This window comes from Musca domestica, unplaced genomic scaffold (genome assembly GCF_030504385.1).
Source record: "Musca domestica strain aabys unplaced genomic scaffold, Musca_domestica.polishedcontigs.V.1.1 2, whole genome shotgun sequence".
Classification (NCBI taxonomy): domain Eukaryota; kingdom Metazoa; phylum Arthropoda; class Insecta; order Diptera; family Muscidae; genus Musca; species Musca domestica.
Genome location: NW_026712249.1, coordinates 30,039,475 through 30,054,606, shown reverse-complemented (window position 1 = coordinate 30,054,606; position 15,132 = coordinate 30,039,475). Strand labels below are relative to the sequence as shown.

At 36.1% G+C, this 15,132-nt stretch overlaps 1 protein-coding gene across 4 annotated transcripts in view; it reads right to left on the bottom strand.

Moving 5' to 3' along the window:
• Window positions 1–15,132, bottom strand: part of LOC101889490 (nuclear factor of activated T-cells 5) — a 194,869-nt gene that overhangs the window by 24,189 nt on the left and 155,548 nt on the right. For 3 of the 4 annotated variants that reach the window (XM_059122067.1, XM_059122066.1, XM_059122068.1), the window contains 2 exons: window positions 2,282–2,797; window positions 1,755–1,898 (listed from right to left, as the gene is read on the bottom strand). In XM_059122067.1, the coding sequence (XP_058978050.1) occupies window positions 1,755–1,898; window positions 2,282–2,797 (660 nt within the window). The remainder of the gene's footprint in view (window positions 1–1,754; window positions 1,899–2,281; window positions 2,798–15,132) is intronic. The other variant, XM_059122069.1, reaches the window with a different exon arrangement.

Genomic DNA, 15,132 nt, shown 5'->3' with positions numbered 1-15,132 from the left:
CAGGACGGTACTATGGCAGGGTTTCTATTCTTTTTTTAACTGTTGTACTTCAGATCTTTTTCATTCTCTCTTAATTTTAATGCCAAAAAATATGTCTTATGTCCTTTCTGACCAGGACGAGAATAAAAATAGATGATGTTTTGGGAGTTGATTGGAGCCGGTATAATGGGTTAATGGAAAGATGTGATTAAGAGGTTTAAGAGCCGCAAGGGGGAAAATACCTTATATTTACTTCATCCTCTATCTGGTAGGATCATTCCCACCGATGACCGGATAACTTTCTTTGCTATCCGAAAATCAAAAGGAATTTGCAGTTTTTGGAAGGTATGGTATGAATCAATTATGTGAAAACCCGTGTAAGCGGATTTTCATTGGTAACCGACATATGAAATATATTTTTTCCCAATTCAGGAAGCTGTTTGGGGAAGCATATCGAAAAAATCCATTGGAGGGAGTTATTGGAAAACTCAATACATATATTGTTTAGCTGGGAATATATTGGGAATCTCAGTTTAAATCTTCGAGTTCTGGTGAGGTATTCGATTCGAAGAGGCCGACACGGAGGCCGAGCTTGTGCTGCATAGTAGAGTCAGAACAGTTAGCTGCAGATGGACTCTCGTTTAAACTACTATCTAACGTACTATTAGTCTACTATCTAACGAGACCCTAGCCATGTAATTGGGATTAGAATAATAAGCGGGGAAGGATATATCATGGCTTGATATATCTTTGACTAATAATACCTCCGGTAATTGGAATTTTTAAAAAATCCGTTTTTTTTTTTTTTTTGGGAAGAATAACTAATTACTATCGGAAAGGTTTGCAGTGGACAGATAGTTAAGTCCCAACGGATATAGGTTTGATGGTTTCCTGGAGCAACGAGGCAAGAATAATGGAAAACCTGTAACAATTTCCCCCATGCGATGGCAAATATGGTAGCCGAAAGGAAAGGCTTACATTTGGAAATCCCTATCCATATGTATAGGATAGGGTTAGTTGAAATGGATTTGTGTTATCTCCCCTGAAATTGTTGAGTTCTTGGTTGCGAACCCTGGTTCCACGAAGAAAAAATGGCGACTGCGACGAGAGCCTCTATACGATAGTAAATTTGACAGCCGATAAGGCTTCACTTTTAATGGATGTCAGCAGCACAGACTGCTGTATGACTTAGCAGAGGGGGTCAGAACAGTTAACTAGAGATTGTGTATCATCTAAATCCTTATATATCTGACAGATGGACAATCGATTAGAGAAATTTTGAAAGATATTGCTTTTGATCTTTGATAAAGCAAAGTTTATGCCATCGGAAAGGTTCACAAGTGCAAGGTAGTTGAAACTACAAATGGATATTTTGGTATTCGCCAAATCTCGCATGAAATGATTGCCTGAACGACAAATTTTGAAGGCGAGAGAGAATGAAGTCTGAAAAACTTCTTCACTTTGTCCCAATGTCTTCATTTTTAATGGTCACCCGGAGATCAAGCTCTGGTGTGACCTAGTAGAGCGGAGTCAAAAAAGCTGAATATTCAACGTTCTTGAAGAGAGATTCGTTCTTCGCCTGTAAGAAAGTATCCCAGTTGAATAATTGGCCATTGAATTGAAGATGAAAAATCTGCTAATATTCACCTAGCCACGGTGGAGGATTCCAACATGACTTGCAATAGTGACTCTTGTCGAGAACCCTACAGAGGAGTTCTGGCCATCTGAAGACATTTTGTCTTTTAGGAAAAAAATCTACATCTATTTATGCTTACCTGGCCCTGTGCTGCTGCTCGGGTTGGGAAACAATTTCCAGCTGTACACGACCATCCGATGAGGTGGCAACGCTGTTGGGTGGTGTGGCAGGTTGACGTTTATGGGCGACCCGGGTTAGACCCCGTGAACCGTTGGCAATAAATCTGTAAAGAAAAATGTTCGAATTTAAAAACAGTGCTTTTAGATGAGAGGATGATGAGGTGGGGGGGGGGGGGGGTGGGGAATGGAAAAAGTTAATTTACACTGAATGAAAAATGAGTTGTGGGTGTGTGTGTGAGTGAGAGAGTGAGTGTGAGATGTTGTGTGGGTGGATGGGTGTGTGTGTGTGAAAAATGGAAAAAGTTGTGTTTAGTAGCCAAGCAAGCAAAAGGCAAAGCCAAAAAAAAATAAAAAATGTTAGTTTAAAAGGGGGAGAAATATGAGAATTACTTTAAAGAAGTTATTTTTTTTTCAAAATTTGGAAATTCAGTTTTAAGGGAAGTACTTGTAGATCATAGTTTTTTGTTTGTTTTTAAAAAAATCTTACTTTGAGGGTGCTGCAACATGATTGGCCCTTTGGACTTTCTGCACAACAATGTGGCTTACATTGCTCGTGGTGGTTATTGTCGGCTGTCCTTGATCGCTGCCGGCACTTGCATTACCATTGGCACTGGCAATTTTCCTTATGAAAGCATCCTCACTGCAAGCATCGTCATTATCCAAATCCACCGGCGCGATTGTCTCAATTTTCTTGCGTTTAATGCCATGCATGCCATGATGATATTGATTATATTGATGCGAACTGTTATTGTGATAGTGATGATATGAACCCTTGGAGGGTGGCGACGATGATGACGACGACGAGGATAATGCGGAATTTTGCTGTGATGGTTTTCCCTTGTGCGGTTGCATGGATAGGATACGTCTGGGTTTACCACGCCTCGCTTTACCATGGCCACCACTGCTGTACTCATCATCAGAGTCATCGGTACAGAAATCTTCATCTTCCGAATCGGTATTATCATCACTGAGAAAGGGTAATCGCTTGGCTGGCCTTTTTGATCTGGTGTGGTGAATCGTTTTTCGTTGATTGCACATGATTTGTTTTTTTGTTTTGTAAATTGATCGAATTGTAATTAATTAGTTTTTGTTTGGTGTTAAAATTAAAAAAAAAAATTGTGAATGCAGGTATGTAGGGATGTATGATTTATGTTTGCATTGGGGAGATGGGGAAAAGTGGATGGGTGATCAGGGATGGGAATGTAAAGTTGGAGGCAATTTATTTTATAAACTGGAAAAGGAAATTCTTAACAAAAACAAGTAACAAACAGTAAGTTCGGCCGGACCAAACTTTTAATACCCTCCCTCCGCCATTGGGTACAGAATTTTTTTTATAAAAATATTTGAATCGTATATATCGTGTTCCACTTTAAACTACAAATACCAGTGAGACCATTTGGATAATGCTGTTAATTTAAAAAAAAAAGATAAAGTGGGTTAGGCCGTTATATGGGGGCCATACTAAAATGGGAACCTCCATAGAAAATTTTATACTTCAAGGATTGTCATCTACCAAATATTTTAAAATACCAAATTTTAAACAATTTGGAGGATAAATTTGACTAGGATTATTAAAATACCGAATATCGGTGGAAAACGTGGAATTAAATACACAATGTTCTGCTACCGGAGCTAGAACCCATTATCAACTACAAATACCAAATTTTATACAAATCCGTGAAAAAATTTAACAAAACTCATCGAAATACCGAATATCAGGAGGTAGTGTTATATGGGGCTATACCAAAACATGGACCTATCCATACAATGTTTCGCCACACGAACTAGAACCCATTACGAACAAGAAATACCAATTTCTAGGCAAATCCGTTAAAATATGTGGCAAAAATCATCAAAATATCGAATATCGGAAGATATCATTATATGGTGGCTATAACAAAACGTTGTCCCATATATACTATGATCCGCCACCGAATCTAGAACCCATTACGAACTACAAATACCAATTTTCGGACAAATCCGTGAAAAAAAAGTGGCAAAAATCATCAAAATACCGAATATCGGGAGGTAGTGTTAATGGGGCTATACCAAAACATGGACCTATACATACGATGTTGCGCCACACGAACTGGAACCTATTATGACCTACAAGTATTTTTAGATAAAACCATTGAAAAATGTGGCAAAAATCATTAAAAATACTGAATATCGGAAGGTACCGTTATATGGAAGCTATGACAAAACGTTGACCAATATATACTATGATCCGCCACCGAATCTAGAACCCATTACGAACTACAAATAACAATGTTTAGACAAATCCATTGAAAAATGTGGCAAAAATCATAAAAATACTGAATATCGGAAGGTACCGTTATATGGGAGCTATACAAAATCATGGAACTATACACAAAATGTTTTCTCGCACGAGCTAGAGCCTATGTATTATGACCTACAAGTATCAATTTTTAGACAAATCCGTGGAAAAATCATCCACATACCGAATATCGGGAGATACCGTTATATGGGGACTATATCAAAACGTCAACCGATATATCTCATTTTCAATATCAAACATTCTAGACACAATAAAAATTGTTCTGTCAAATTTTGAAGCTCTACACCAAATAATGTGGGCTATATCGTGATTTCAACAAACAGACGGACATCGTTAAATCGACTTAGAATTTCATGCTGATTATGTAAATATATATACTTTATGGGGTCTGTAACGAATATTTAGGGATGTTACAAACAGGATGATAAAGTTAATATACCCTCCTTTCCAAGGTGGAGTGTATAATAATAGAATACGATGCTTTTCAATATTAAGCTTGACCTCGGTGATTTTTCCTGGAGTTATCGATTTCAAAACATGTAAAAAACTGTTGTTATGGAAAATTCTGGCAGAAATTGGAAGAGCTTTTCACTAGGTAAATTGTTTTCATTTTCACATGACTTGATGAGCCATCAATATTATTTGCGGAAGAAAATATAAAAATATTTTTTGTGAAACGAATTTCGAAAGGCCCATAAATATTACCTCGTGCCACCAACAAACGCACTTATTTATTGATAGCCTTGAAATAACCTAAAATTACCATATCAACTCTAAAATAAAACTTATTTTTTCACCCTTAAAAAAAGGAAACTCTATCTAAACTACAATTGCAAATTTCAAGACACGTGAAATAATAAATTTTATTAGATCACGAGTACCATGTTATCAAAAAAAAGCATTCAATAATAATTTAGACTTGTTTGCCAAAAATTTAAAAATGTGGAGTGATGCCGTACGCGGGTACGCGTGCACCTTGCCCACATTTAGATAAGAATGGCGTCTCTGAAAAAAAAAAAAAAACACTTCTTTACTTTAATTCTTTTATATAAATTTAATAGATGCGTTTTTTTTTTTTTTTTTTTTTTTTTTTTTTTTTTGACAAATTACTGCATATGGGAAGTTCCGGGGAAAATACGATAATTAAATGAATACATCATTGGTGTTACGAAAGATAACATTTGCAACACAAGATGTTCGTGAAGAAATGATGGCGCATCATACCTCCTGCAACCCTAAATGGGAAATGTTACGGGTGCCTTTTTTGAGTCCGTGTTATATTCTCAGGGAATTTGAAACATAACAATTTTTAGAAACAACAAAGGGCTCGATATATCAGTTATAGTTCCTTAGATAATTAAGGAACTGCGGGCATTAGGATAAAGCAATTTTGGTATTCCATATCAGCAGATTTTAGAACATTTTCTGCCCACATATCCCTATGTAACAACGAAGACGTGTAGAAAACCAAAAAATCCTATGGGGAGATCCCAATGAGGTTAAAACGAAGATCCTTTTATTAGTGGGGACCAACAAGCTCATTTGTAAACGATAGCATGTACAGGGTTGCCCATATTCGACGGACCCATGATGACTCTTTGGGCCCATTCCAATCGACGAGGCTTGTCCGCAGGCAACATTCTTTGCGTCAATTGAATTTTGTACGGGAACAAATGCAAATCAATGTGAATAATCCGTTGTCAAGTGGACCGAACCATGCCCAACTGCTGAGAACGGCGTTTTTGCAATGTTCTTGGGGACCTCTCAACACTGGCTCGTACGGCAGCAATATTCTCGGTCGATCGCCTTGGTCGACTTTTATATGGCCTCTTCGGATTAGAAAGAGCCTTACCAGTCGAAAATTTTTCGTATAAACGCTTAATGGTATTCTTAGAAGGCGCACTTCTCAAATTTTTTAATGTTTTAAGAGCACGTTGAGTTTTTACAATTGACTTCTTCTGTTGAATGTAAATTTCAACTATTTCAGAGCGCTCGCGTGGCGTGTATTGGTTCATGGTAAAAATCTGCTTGGACTGACGCTTCAAACGTGGTAAGTCATTAAGCGATCTCTGTCAAAAGTTATGGCGTTGCCAGATGGGTCCGTCGAATATGGACAACCCTGTACAGATAACAGCATATGCAGGGCAGCATGTGGGGAAGATGATGAAGCGATAGAGGATTTTCTCTAACATTGCAGATATCAGAGGCCAATTTTTGGCGAACTACTCCACCAGACCAGACCTTAATCAGATCATGGAAAATTAAATAAAACGGTTAGGCAATTTTGGCAACTAAGTTTCCAATATAATAAACTGTAAACTGTCTGTCTTATTGCAATGACTGTATACAGGGTGAGATGAAAAAACTGCAACCAACTTCAGACTGCTGTCATTTCTAAGCCACTCGTCCGACAGCTGTAAAAATTCATCCAGTGACAGCTCATTATATTGTTTACAAGCGTTCAAAAGCATTTTGGTGAGAGGCTTCCAAAAAAAAAGTTATTCGTGGTAGAATTCAAGCAGGATAATGTGATATCTTTATATTTGGCTGGAAAACAACAAGTGGCTATCGTTAGAGCACTCCGGCATTTAAATGGGAATAAATCTTTTGTGTCTCGTACCATCGCTTGTTAACGTGATACTGGTAGCGCAGCCCGTCGTCAAGGAATTGGTTGGAAGAAAACAGCAACATCAGCAGAAATGGTTCGAAAAGTAAAGAAGCGACTTGATCGAAACCCGCGTCGCAGTGGCCGACGAACTGAAATGGCTCGTGCGCTGAACATATTGCAATATTCCATTCGGCAAATATTGAAAAATGAGCTCGGGGTAAAGCCATTGAAATTCCAAAAAGTGCAAAAACTTACACCGCAACAGAAAGAAAATAGACTCAAAAGAGCAAAAGAGGTTGCTTCGCTTGGCCAAAAGTGGTGAACTGCCGAATTTGGTTTTCTCCGATGAGAACACATTCGTAGTCCAGCAGTTTGTAAACAAACTAAATAATCGTGTTTACTTGCCAAAGAGGTCAACCCAAAATGTGCACCTTCGGTTGGCCACCAGCACTCAAGCCCCGGCCATGGTGATGGTGTGGGCCGCCATAACAGCCATTGGTCGCTCTCTGCTCGTATCGACCGTGGCATCAGAATAAATGCCGAATATTATCGCGAAAATATTCTGGAGGGTGTATAGAAAGCCTTGGGCACGCAAACATTTTGGCCACAGACCTTGGACATTCCAACAGGACTCAGCACCATCTCACTCAGCACGCGCCACCCAAGAATAGTTACAAAATGAGGTTCCTCGCTTCATTTCCAGCGCACAATGGCCGCCAAAATCTCTGGATACCAATCCGTAGGACTATTGTGTCTGAAGTATTTTGGAAAGCGTGGTTGCCACTAAAAAATACCAAAGCTTCGATCACCTCAAGCAAGCGCTTCGCCGGCATTGGGCCAAAATACCGCAGAGCAACATTCGGGCAGCGACGGTTTTTGACTGACTGAGGTTTTAGGGGTTCTTATGGACCAAAAAATTAACCTCTTTTTATACCCTCCACCACCTTTCTAGGGAGGGTATATTAATTTTATCATTCCGTTCCGTAATTCCTCGAAATATATATATCCCTACAAAGTATATATATTCTGGATCAGCGAAAAATTCTAAGACGATCTAGCGTCTGTTGTAATCACGCTATCTTTCGAATGATACCTCCCGATATTCGGTATGTTTTATAATTCTAACGACATTATTTATCGGAATTATTTCCAATTTCATATTTAAATTTCGTAATGGGTAGTACAACCTATGGCAAAAAATTCGTATGCAGGTCCACTTCGTATAGTCCCCTTAAGTGGTAGTTTTCGATTTTTTTTTTTTAATTTTCAAGTTTCTACCAAATGGTGGAGGGTATAAAAAGTCCGGCCTGGCCGAACTTATCAGCTTTTTTAATTGTTTCCTATTCGAATCGAAGCAATTTGAAAATTTTTAGGATTGATTTTTCAGTGTTGATTTTTTTCCAGTATTTGCAGAAGGTTATTTGTGGTACGAAATAAATAGGAGTTCATAGGTGGGAATATCACTTTAGTTTTTTTTTATACCCTCCACCTTGGAAAGGAGGGCATAAAATTCTAAGTCGATTTAACGATGTCCGTCTGTCTGTCTGTCTGTTGAAATCACGATACAGCCCACATTTTTTGACGTAGAGCGCCAACATTTAGCAGAGCAATTTGTATTGTGTCTAGGATAGTTGGTATTGAAAATGAGATATATCGGTCCACGTTTTGGTACAGTCCCCATATAACGGTACCTCCCTATATTTGATATTTTGATGGTTTTTGCTACATTTGTTCACTGATTTGTCTAAAAATTGGTATTTGTTGGTCATAATGGGTTCCAGCTCCGGCGGCGAAACATTGCATGTATGGGTCCATGTTTTGGTATAGCCCCTATATAACGGTACCTCCCTATATTCGGTATTTTAATGGTTTTTGCCACATTTTTTCACGGATCTGTCTGAAAATTGGTATTTGTGAGTCATAATGGGTCCTAGTTCATGTGGCGAAACATTGTATGTGTAGGTCCACGATTTAGTATAGCTCCAATATTACGGTACCTGCCGATATTCGGCATTTCAATGGTTTTTGCCACATTTCTTCTAATGTTTACTTTACCCTAAGGTTTGGCCCGGCCGAACTTACAGCTTTTTTCTTGTTTTTTTTTTTTTTTTTTTTTTTTAATTCTGGTTCTTTGGGTTTTCACTAGGTAAATTGTTTTCATTTTTCTGTTATTTCTTGCCTGATAGCCTGCCTCTGGGATCAATTTTCCTATTTTGGAAACAATCATAGATATACAAAGGCGTCCTTGTTTCTGTATGCAAATAGTTTTCTTAGTTGCTTTCGTGCGAACTTTTAATTTTTCAAAATGAAATTTAAATCCATTTTTCCCAAAAATCTAATTTAAAATTTACTTCCAAAACTTCCGACCCATATTATATGATTTTTTTTCGTTCATGAAAATAAAACCTAGAATAATTTTTATAGCTCAAATCCAACTGATAGAGCTGCTCAATGTGATAATTAAATAACCGAAACTGAAAAAATATTTCTATATCTTTGCCCAAGTACCAAAAAAAAAAAAAGAAAAAAAAACAAGTGTACTTCGACACTTAAGAAAAAAAAAACGAAATACATTAAAAAATCTAACAAAAATTTAAATAAACAAAGGGGAGAACGAGATACATACAGGCAGCCAGGCAGGCAGGCACACACCAAAGTAAAACAAATTAAAATTTAAAAGAAGATAGGAGGAGGCAGACATCTCACCAGACAGACATATCGCGCAGTGAATATGCCAACACTTAGAGAAGGAAGTGTGAAGAAGATGGTGTGCAGTTAGTCAACAAAAAAAAAAAAAAAAAAAAAAAAATATCAAATTAATTTGAAATAAAACAAGATTTTTGCTAAGTATCATCAACATGATTAAGTGAACGATAAGGAGGCACGTGTGCGGCATAGAAAATATGGAATTAGAAAAACAAAAAAGAAAACACTCACATAAAAAAGAAAACATTTATTTGAATTCCTTTTAAATGCCACAACGTTTGACGAAAACAAGAGGAAATTACTTAATATTAATAATGTTTTATTGATTTTTTATTGTTTTGAAAAAAATAGCAAAACAAAAAAAAATAGCAAAACAAAAAATAGAAAATAAAACCCCAAGTTGGCTACCAACAGCAATGTGTCAACGTTGAAAATTCTGCAATTTTTTGACGTTTCTGATGACGTAAATTTAAATTATATGTTTTCATTCGCTTAAATTTATATTTTTAAGTACAATTTTCTCAACAAATTCCCGGTGCTAAAAATAATATTGTTTTCTTTTAGAAAAAGAAAAAAAAATGATGCAAAACCAAGTAGAACGAATACAAAGAAATACAATTTATGAAGAATATAAGAATTTGACGGATTTGCAGAATAGGAAAAAAAGAGTCATTTCATTGTTTGTTCGCTGTTTACAGTTTAAGGTCTTTGACTTTCTTTTTGTTTTAAATAATTTTTATTGTTTCTTATAATGTGATGGGTTTACCTTTTGCCATTTCTTAATTCGTCCTCAACTTGGAGATTAGCTCTTATAAATTAGGATCTATTTTGACATGTCATCACAATGAGGATTAAAGAGAGACAACAAATACCAATTTGAGTTTAGGCTGGCGGAAAATTGACTTTAATATCACAGAAATGTATTAATATATCAGAAATGTATTGAGTATCCAATCAGTAAAATGTTCAATTTATAAAAAAAGAAAGGATAAAAGAAAATTTAAAGAAATGAAAACAATTTACCTAGTGAAATCTTATTATAAAGTCATGAATTCAAATTCTGAAAAATATTACAGGGTTTTAATCTGATACTGAAGTATATATTCCTCACAGTTCGGCCAGGCCGAACCTTGAATACCCTCCACCTTATGGAACGAATTAGGCAATTTTCAAAAACATTAAAACCGTTAAAAATACGACGACGACATGGACCACCATAATTTTCTGTCATAGGCTGTAGTATCCGTTACGAACTTCAAATACCCAATTTGAAACAATTCCGGTGAATAATGTCGCTAAAATCATCGAAATACCTAATATCGGGAGGTATCGTTATATGGCGGCTACACCAAAACATGGACCAATATATCTTATTTTCAGTTCCAACCGTTCTAGTTCTGTCAAATTTTGTAGCTCTACGTCAAATAATGTGGGCTGTATCGTGATTTCAACAGACAGACAGACGGACATCGTTAAATCGACTTAGAATTTTATGCTGATCATATTTAGGGATGTTACCAACGGAACGACGAAGTTAGTATACCCTCCTTTTTAAGGTGGAGGTTATAAAAACTGCAACAAAGTCAAACGCCATAATTTTTACATTTTTATACCCACCACCTTGGAAAGGAGGGTATATTAACTTTGTCATTCCGTTTGCAACACCCTCAAATATTCGTTGTAGACCCCATAAGGTAAAGGTAAATATTCATGATCAGCATAAAATTCACTTTGGTAGTTTTTAGTGTCAACCTTGCTTTCAAAAATACTTCAGACACAATAGTCCAAGGGATTGGTATCCGGAGATTTTGGTGGACATTGAAGCGCTGGAAATGAAGCGAGAAACCTAATTTTGTAAGCATTCTTGGGTGGCGCGTGCTGAGTACGATGGTGCTGAGTCCTTTTGGAATTTCCAAGGTCTGCGGCCTAAATGTTTGGGTGCCCAAGGCCTTAATACACCCTCCAGAATATTTTCGCGATAATATTGGGCATTTATTCTGATGCCACGGCCGATAAAAACGAGCGGAGAGCGATCATCGGCTGTTATGGCGGCCCACACCATCACCATGGCCAGCGATTGAGTTCTGGTGGCCAACCGAAGGTGCACATTTTCAGCTAACCTCTTTGGCAAGTAAACACGACCATTTTGTTTGTTTACAAACTGCTGGACAACGAACGTTTTCTCATCGGAGAAAACCAAAAAGAAAACCCGCAGTTCACCACTTTCGGCCAAGTGAAGCAGCTCTTTAGCTCTTTCTGTTGCGGTGTAAGTTCTTGCACTTTTTGGAATTTCAATGGCTTTACCCCGAGCTCATTTTTCAATATTTGCCGAATTGAATATTGCGATATGTTCAGCTCACGAGCCATTTTTCGGCCACTGTGACGCGAGTTTCTGTTGATGTTACTGTTTTCTTCCGTCCACTTCCTTGACATCGGGCTACGACGCTACCAGTATCACGGTAACGAGCGATGGTACGAGACACAAAAGAGTTATGCAGATTTAAATGTTGGAGTTCTCTAACGATAGCCACTTTTGGTGGTTTTCCAGCCAAATATAAAGAAATCACACTATCACGCTTGAATTCCATCACGAATAACTTTTTTTTTTGGAAAATTCTCACCTAAATGCTTTTGTTCGCTTGTAAACAATATAATGAACTATCGCTGGAATAATTTTAACAGCTGTCGGACAAGTGGTTTAGAAATTACAGCAGTCTGAAGTTGGTTGCAGTTTTTTCATCTCATTTTAGCTATTTGGCTATATATCCGATATCTTCTCTATCAGCATTACTGTAATGGTCCGAGGTGGTAATTTTAATGTATTTGCAACTTGACCGGTTTTGAAAACATTCGCACTTTAGTGGAAATTTCCGTTTTTTTTTTTAACATAAAAGTTATGGTTTATTTTACCCGCTAAATATTGTGCGACGGCGGTCCAAATTGGTAGGCTTCCGTCCAGTCCTAAACTCTACCTCCATGCGATTGGTTTATAATTGTGACCTATAGAGCAACCCCAAAATCAGGAAATTGTTCTATTTTTGGTCCATTTCAACCCCTAAATATTTTGCAATCATCATCTTCTTTTATTCTGACCCTAACTCCACCTTCATTTTCAATTGCTGGAGGATCGGGCTATAATTGCGACCTGTAGCGTGATTACAAACTAACATGGGCAGACGGACGGACATACATAGCCACATCGACTCAGCTCGACGAGATAGGAAGATCCATATATAGTTTCCTATGTCGGAGACCAATATTTCGAGGTGTTACAGAATTTTTGGCCTAATAAAACTTATAATACCCCCAACACATAGTGTTGTGGGGTATAAAAATTGAGTACGCAGGCACACGCTTTCATACAGCTCCCAAAATAACGGTTTTCATATAAGTCGTATTTTTTTACGGATTTTTTTTTTTTTAGAAAAATTTCAAGTTCCTTTCAAATGAAGGGGGCTATTAAAAGTTTTGACCGGCCTAACTAAGCTGCTTTTTTATTTTTATTTTTTGTTTGCGAATTTTATGATTTTTTTCGAACCAAAAAATCTTCGGATAAATATAAAATGTTCTCTCTCTCTCTATATATAATAACTATTATTTTTATACCCTCCACCATACTATGGAGGGTATATTAACTTTGTCATTCCGTTTGTAACTCCTCGAAATACTCATGTCAGACCCAACAAAGTATACATATACTTGATCAGCGTATAATTCTAAGTCGATTTAGCGATGTCCGCCTGTCTGTCCGTCCGTCTGTCTGTCCATCTGTCTATCTATCTATCTATCACGTCACGCTATCTTTCGAACGAATTGAGATAGAAGGCTAGAATTTTGTTTATTTATTTTTCCAGTAGGCAGATTAAGTTTATTTTTCCAGTAGGCAGGTTAAGTTCGTTAATGGACCATGTAGATCCACGTTTTCATATAGCCCTCATATAACGGTACCTCCCGATATTCGGTATTTTGATGATGTTAAGTACATTATTCATCGTACAAGTACATTATTATTCATTATTCATTTCGTATTTGAAGTTCGAAATGGATACTACAGCCTAAGACAGAAAATTGTCTGTGCAGGTCCACGTCTTCGTATAGCCCCCATATAACGGCACCTCCCAATATTCGGTATTTTGATGATTTTAGCGTCATTATTCGCAAGAATTGTTTCAAATTACGTATTTAGAGTTCGTAATGGGAACTACAGTCAGTTACAGAAAATTGTCTATACAGGTCCAGGTATTCGTATAGGCCCCATACATCAGTACCTCCCTATATTCGGTATTTCGACGATATAAGGAACAATACCCACTGGGTTTTTTAAATTTTAACAGATTTTTTTAAGAATTTTATTTTTTTTTTTGACAATTTCTAAATTCGTTCCAAATGGTGGAGGATATTCAAAGTTCGGCCCGGTCGAACTTACTCCATTTTAACTCGTTTTTTTTTTTTTAGAAAAAAATTATTTTCTTCTTATTTAACTTGTTTTTTTAGAAAAAATTCAAGTTCCTTTCAAATGATGGAGGCTATTAAAAGTTTGGACCGGCCTAACTTAGCTGCTTTTTTTATTTTTTGTTTTTTTTTTTTTTGCGAATTTTATGATTTTTTTCGGACTAAAAAAATCTTTGGATAAATATAAAATGTTCTCTCTCTCTATATAATAATAATTATTATTTTTTTATTATACTATTTAAAATTGTCATTTTTCACGTGATCTGGATTCCTTTGACGTATTTCCACTTGTTTTCGTTTTCTTGCTATTCTGTATTACCTACGTAAATGTTCTAAAATGTGAGCGAGCCTAAAAAAATGGGTCATTGGGGACATGATTTATGGGCGGAGAACAGGGAAGCAAAACAACAAACAAACAAGGTTTTTTTTTTTGACAAACATAAAAATAAAAAAAAACTGATTTTTTTATTTTAATAATGGTACGAATTTGATTGTGTGGGTGGGTGTATGAATGCTTTAGATTTCATTTCGTAAACGTTGATCAAAAATTGTTTTTAATTACTTGCTCGAATTTTTGTTTTAATTTAATTTTATAGATTAGGAATCAACATCGAAAAATAATTAAAAAATACAATTTTTACAAAAAAAAAGTCAATTTAAAAAAAAAATACAATTTTTACAAAAAAAAAAAAATACAATTTAAAAAAATACAATATTATTTAAAACAAATTAAGAAAAAAAAAGTTGATCAAAAAATGTTTTTAATTTCTTGCTCGAATTTTTGTTTTAATTGAATGTTAAAGATTAGAAATCAAGATCGACAAATAATTAAAAAAATACAATTTTCACAAAAAAAATTCAATTTTTACAAAAAAAATTACAATTTAAAAAAATACAATTTTTTTAGATGAATTTGGTTTTATTTAAAAAAAAATACATTCCAATATTTTTTTTTTTTATTTTCTTCCCAGTGTATCCTATCCACTGCCCACCATATATTTCTAAATATTTACATCGAGCAAATACATCCAGTATTCAAATTCATTTGTGGGGATCGTAAAGCCAAATGACGTAGCAGATAATGAAAATAATACCCAAAACAAATTACCCCTACCTCGTACTCTTTAAATACACACGCCACCATCAAACAACCAGACCGGCCGGCCGGTCAGCCGGCCAACCTCAACTATGTATGCGCCATTTTTGTAGGCCTTAGAATAATTCAAATCGATTTAGAAAGAAAAAAAGTGAAACTGAAAATAGAAGCAACAAG